General features: G+C 44.0%; 1 protein-coding gene across 3 annotated transcripts in view; it reads left to right on the top strand.

The window, feature by feature from the left end:
* Window positions 1-1,901: 1,901 nt before the first annotated feature.
* LOC122539703 (growth factor receptor-bound protein 7-like) overlaps window positions 1,902-6,718 on the top strand; it is a 151,937-nt gene continuing 147,120 nt past the window's right edge. For 2 of the 3 annotated variants that reach the window (XM_043674707.1, XM_043674704.1), the window contains exon 1: window positions 1,910-1,993. In XM_043674707.1, the coding sequence (XP_043530642.1) occupies window positions 1,985-1,993 (9 nt within the window). In that variant the 5' untranslated portion in view covers window positions 1,910-1,984. Of the gene's footprint in view, window positions 1,994-5,634; window positions 5,736-6,718 lie in introns of all 3 variants that reach the window. The other variant, XM_043674708.1, reaches the window with a different exon arrangement.

The following is a 6,718-nucleotide window of genomic DNA, read 5'->3' as shown; positions in this document are numbered from 1 at the left end:
CTGGAGTACAGTCCCACACACACACTGACTCTCCCTGGGGTGCAGTCTCACACATACTGACTCTCACTGGGTTACAGTCTCTCACACACTGACTCTCAGTGGGTTACAATCTCACACAAATTGACTCTCATTGGGGTACAGTCCCCCCCCACACACACACTGACTCTCACTGCGGTACAGTCCCACATACACTGACTCTCACCTGGGTACAGTCTCACACACATTGACTCTCACTGGGGTACAGTCCCACACACACTGACTCTCACTGGGTTACAGTCCCACACATATTGACTCTCACTGGGTTACAGTCCCACATACACTGATTATTATTGGGGTACTAGTCCTACACACACTGACTCTCACTGGGGTTCTGTCCCACACATACTGACTGTCACTGGGTTACAGTCTCACACACACTGACTCTCACTGGGGTACAATCCCATCCACACTGACTCTCACTGGGGTACAGTCTCACACACACTGACTCTCACTGGGTTGCATTTTCACACACACTGACTCTCACTGGGGTACAGTCTCACACACACTGACTCTCACTGAGGTACAATCCCATCCACACTGACTCTCACTGGGGTACAGTCTCACACACACTGACTCTCATTGGGGTACAGTCCCACACACATACTGATTCTCACTGGGGTACAGTCCCACATACACCGACTCTCACTGGGTTACTGTCTCACTCACACTGACTCTCACTGGAGTACATTCCCCCCACATACTGACTCTCACTGGGATCCAGTCCCACACACACACTGACTCTCACTGGGGTACAGTCCCACACACACACTAACTCTCACTGGGGTACAGTCTCACACACAATGACTCTCACTGGGGTTCCGGTCCCACACACACACACTCTCCCACTGGGGTACAGTCTCACACACACTGACTCTCACTGGGGTACAGTCCCCCCCACACACTGCATCTCACTGGGGTACAGTCCCACATACACACACTGACTCTCACTGGGGTACAGTCCCATCCACACTGACTCTCACTTGGTTAGTCTCACACACACTGACCCTCACTGGGATACCGTCCCCCCCACACACTGACTGTCACTGGGCTACAGTCCCACACACACACACACACACACACACTGACTCTTACTGGGGTACAGTCCCACACACACACTGACTCTCACTGGGGTACAGTCCCACACACACACTGACTCTCACTGGGATGCAGTCTCACACACACTGACTCTCACTGGGGTACAGTCTCACATATACTGACTCTCACTGGGGTACAGGTCCCACACACACACTGACTCCCACTGGGGTACAGTCTCACACAAACTGACTTTTCCTCGGGTATGAGTCCCACACACACTGACTCTCACTGGGGTGCAGTCTCACACACACTGACTCTCACTGGGTTATAGTCCCACACACACTGACTCTCACTGGGGTACAATCCAACACATACTGACTCTCACTGGGGTACAATCCAACACATACTGACTCTTATTGGGATACAGTCCAACACACTCTGACTCTTACTGGGGTATGGGTCCAATTTAATGCCATTTCATGGTTGCTTGAAGCCACAACAAAACTTCATTTTGATACTTGTGTGGGATAGTCAGGTTTCCATCCTGTGAGGAGATCTGACAGTGAACTGATGTTTAGGCAAGCACACTTAATGCAAACATCAGGCAAATGAAACCAGAATGAGCATCACAGAGAGTAGGATGCAAACAGCTTGTGAGTTAAAGCTGTTGAGGAGTAGTTGTACATATAGTTTGATTACATAGTTGTACTAATGGAAGAAAGCTTTCCACCCTTTCCCAGTGAATATACATGGCAGCGACTTGTACCCATTAAGTTACAGCACTCCGTTTACATGGAGTTGCTGCCAAGTGCTGTTTACTGGTAGAGAACGAGTGGATTGCTTGTGAGTTGGAAGACTTTTACAGCACAAATACCAGGGCTTCAGAGCAAGTTTCTTCACCAGCGTCCAGATGTATGAGGTATTCACGTTCAACTCTTTGAAATGCTCTGATTCTTGGCTTTGTAAAATATTTGTCGGGACTCATGAGCTTTGTCATTGTGGTAAATAACTGACAGCGTTTTGCTTCAGTGTTAAACAAACCAGCAAGTCAACATTCTGCTGGCAATGTGTTTAAAATATTGACAGAATAAATGTCCAGCTGGGACACTGACGTGATATTTGGCAAGGTTAGTGGCACGTTGTGGACAAAGTGAAAAACTTCAACCTGACATTATTTTCGAGGCAAGGCTGACAAGAACTGTGTTTCAACAGTTATTGAAGTGGGCAGTAGTTTAATTTGTTTAGCATGAAGGGATTGTGTGATCAGGGAGCAGGAGCTGTGACCACGGCGGAGATGTTTGAGTCCTGCAGGCCCTCATCAAATTCACCAAACTTGAGAGTACATTGATCAGGTTTTAGATATCTTGAATTAATCTGTTAGTGTCTGAATATTGTAAAGCAGGCCTCACTCCTTGACCCCACAAAATACAGATACAAACTTGCAAAGCACTCAGGTGAGGGTATCTCATTCCATCTTGACAATGCTGCAACTAATCAATAATTACTGCTCCCACCCCCCCCCCCCCCCAAATATTGGCGAAAGTAGAACAATCAGCAGCTTTGCCTATTGAGTGAGTGAGTGGCTGGGGCATTGCAGTGACCCAGGAGGTGGTTCAGGGAAGGAAAACAGGAAGCTGGGAGTGTAGCGTAGGACATGGACCTTCACCAAAGAGCAATGGAGTGCAGTGTTGCCCAGCACTGAGGACAGGAGCAGTGCATCCCCTAGAAAACAACTTTGCTATTGGAGTTGTCAACTGTTCAAATAAAAACCGCAGAGTGCAACAATTTCCAATGCTGTCAGAATTTAATTTGATTTGATTTATTATTGTCACATTATAAATACTGTGAAAAGTATGGAGTTTGGATGTGTGAATGGAGTTTAGATAAAATTTGGCCACACAGTCATGAATATACAGGGAGTACAGTAGGGAGGTGAGTACACATTCTTGGAGAGCACCAGTGCTGAGGATTATTGTGAAGGAGATGCTGTTGTCTATCTTCACTGATTGTGGTCTGTGGGTCAGGAAGTTGATGATCCATTTGCAGAGGATGGAGCCGAGACCTAGGTCTTGGAATTTGGAGATAGTTTGGTTGGGATTATAGTGGAGCTGTGGTCAATAAGTAGAAGCCTGATGTAGCTATCCTTATTATAAAGATGCTCCAGGGATGAGCGTAGGGTTAAGGAGATAACATCTGCCATGAACCTGTTGCAATAGTAGGCTAATTGCAAGGGATCAAGGCAGGTTGGGGGGCTAGAGTTAATGTGAGCCATAGCCAACCTCTTGAAGCACTTCATAATTATGAAATGTAGTCTAAATCTCAATATGTGCAGAGCGCATGGGGATTATTATAATAAAGGAATCTTGAATTTCTACAGCACCTTTCACAACCTTAGGGCATTACAAAGTGCTTATCTTACAGCTACGTAAGTACTTTGTTGTACAATACTCCGTTGTAAGAAATGCAACAGCCAAATTAGACACAGCAAGATCTCCCAAACAACAATGCGAAAATGACTGAGAGACATTATTTAAATGAAGTTGGTTAAGGGATAAAAATTAGCTGAGATAACTCTACTCATCTTCTTTGAATCGTACCATTAGAACTTTTATATTTGGCTGAGAGGCCTCAGTTTACTCGAATGTTGAGTCAAAAGTCACCATCTCTGACAGATCAACACTCCAGCCACTGAAACACAGTCAAGACCAGATAAGGTTCCTTGTGAAGCAGCTCTCAGTCTCGATGCAATATCAATTACACATTAAGTGGGTCAGTCCTGGGCAGAATGCTGATTGGAATATTCGACAGGAAAGCCCTTTAGCTAATATTGAAAGGATCTTAATGTGATCATCCACTTGTCAGGTCTGGAAGTGGCTGCAACTGTTTGAAGTTAGACATTTTATCTCTCGTGAATACAAAATCTAGTCTCACAAACCCTTTCATTTGAAGTAAACAGGGATATTAAATGGAGATGTGAAGCTGGGAAGGTTACCGTTGTGCGTGAATAGACAGTTCAAGAGAGACTTTAGTATGTCTTTGGAGAGGATTTAAGGATAGCAGCGTGACAGTGGTAAATGGAATTGAGGAATACAGAGAGAAGGTGGGAGCAATTGAAGAATGTGGGAAGAAGTTGAGTGTTTAAAGTTGGGAGATATTGGGGGAAGGTGAGTGGACGGGTTAAGATTAGTTAATAAGGACTGGATTATTGGGTTCAATATGATTTTCCTATTCTTCAAGGGTTTGTAAATGGTCACAAACTATCATCCCAAATGGACATAAAAATGTCTGCCTTATCAATGAGCAAGATTTGCACCAGCTCAAAGTTCCTAACAGAACTTTTTTTTCTACAAATGTAAGGCAACTTCAATATTTGTGGTTATTTCAGATAGAAATAAACATTCGTCCAGGAAGATTCTTGCCCTTCAAAGGTGTTTTGAAGATCCTGTAGGATAATGCATTTGGCCTTTAGACCATGAGTTATTGTTAGACAATTGCATAGTTCTGAATCTTGAAAGAGAATTGTAAGCAGGAGTGGCATCAGTGTACACCTGCTTGTATTATCAAGGCTGCAGTAGTTAGTGTCCTGACAATTTACCAAAAGCCCAACTCAAATACAACCTGCCCATTGCTGCAAAAACTGTTACACAATGTATGGGACTTTGTCCTGAGTTGCAACTCTGAAGGGTTTTCAGTTTGTTTAAAGACCAGAATATTAAGTAGCTAAACCCAGGCATTGGATTACAGAGGCAGAGGCTATTTGGTCCATCATGCAACTGCTATCTCTCCAAAAGGGCCAACCTACCAATCCCATTCTCTTTTGACGTCTCTTTAAATCCTGAAAACATTTAATCTTCAAAAATATATCTAAATCCCTTTGGTCTGTTAACGTTTCTCTGTATATATGTTAATGTATTCCATCAATTGGAGCACCTCCAAAATCTCCCCATAACCTTTAGCACCAGTCTCTAATTTGGACTGGATAAACTCAATATGGACCCTGACATACAGATCCTTAATTAACTTTGATAATCTGGGATTAGAAATAAAATAGGAATAATTTCTTCACTTATTTCTATTTACTTGCGGTCAAGAAGTAATTAACAGATTCAGGTAAACATCCATGCTCTTGCTGAATTTTCAATCTTGCTATAATCTGGACAAATTGGAAAGACAGAACCCTGGACATTCCTGATGAAGGGCTCCGGCCCAAAACATCGATTTTCCTGCTCCTCGGATGCTGCCTGACTTGCTGTGCTTTTTCAGCAATACACTCTAAACTCTGATCTCCAGCATCTGCAGATCTCACTGTCTCCTACACACCAGTCAATTACCTGGTTGAAACCCATCCACCAACAAAATCAAGTTTGCTCGTTATGGCCACAACCCGAAAATGTGGCATGCATTATATTTGACATCATTGCTCCAAACAAAACATGACACTTGTTAAGCTATAATGGATGCTGGAAAGCATAAATGAAAACAGAAACAACCCTGTTCATCCTGGGAGCATGACCCAACTGACTGGTTGCCTTTCATTTAAATTCTCCACATCGCTGTCAGGCTGACCTCACGGTCCCCAGCTTCCTGCAGTCTTCCAGTGAAGCTCAAGGAACAGCTACTCATCTTTCAATTGGACACCCTTTGAGGTCATTGACATTGAGGTCAGTAATTCAGACCGTATTCTCAGCTTCCTTTGTTTTTACTTTCATTCAGGCTTTGGTTACTCCAACTTTTTCTTCCTTTTGCCATCGGATGCAAACTGTTCATCATTCTGCCATTCACACCTCTTCAAGATACAGCTTTTGTTTCTTTACAGTCACACACTTGACCTATTTCCACTCTCTTTGATTCGGCATCACCAATTCTTTCTTCATTTAATTTCTCCAGTTTTGCATCTGTCATAGATCATCCGTTTTGTTCTGTTTCTCATCTGCTAAAAATTTGTGACATTTCAAACGAAGATCATTGACCTGAAATGCTCACTGGCAATGGGGTTTCACTTGCCTGCTGGAAAACCAGCAACACCCCGATCTTGCGTCTTGGGGAAGGTCTTTGAAACCTCAATGGGCAGCAGGTAACCATCCCAGAATGTAGGATTCAATGATTGTCTGTGGGACACACAGGGAGGGGATTGGGTGCATGGATGCTGCAAAGGAAGAGATTTTGGAGTCTGTATCATGACTCCCAAGGGCAGTTGACCAATCAGAAGCTGGCATTTGTTGGTCTTGCATCTGGGGAAAGTCCAATGATTGGCGAGTAACCCATGTCACAAGAGGTTGAGGGTAGATGTGTTACATGTTACAGTGGAGGGATGTTTTTCAGACTGGAGGCCTGTGACCAGTGGAGTGCCACAAGGATCAGTGCTGGGCCCTCTACTTTTTGTCATTTACATAAATGATTTGGATGTAAGCATAAGAGGTACAGTTAGTAAGTTTGCAGATGACACCAAAATTGAAGGTGTAGTGGACAGTGAAGAGGGTTACCTCAGATTACAACAGGTTCTGGACCAGATGGGTCTATGGGCTGAGAAGTGGCAGATGGAGTTTAGTTCAGATAAATGCGAGGTGCTGCATTTTGGGAAAGCAAATCTTAGCAGGACTTATACACTTAATGGTAAGGTCCTAGGGAGTGTTGCTGAACAAGG

The sequence above is a fragment of the Chiloscyllium plagiosum genome, chromosome 33, assembly GCF_004010195.1.
Source record: "Chiloscyllium plagiosum isolate BGI_BamShark_2017 chromosome 33, ASM401019v2, whole genome shotgun sequence".
Taxonomy (NCBI): domain Eukaryota; kingdom Metazoa; phylum Chordata; class Chondrichthyes; order Orectolobiformes; family Hemiscylliidae; genus Chiloscyllium; species Chiloscyllium plagiosum.
This window is presented reverse-complemented; position numbering and strand designations above follow the sequence as displayed.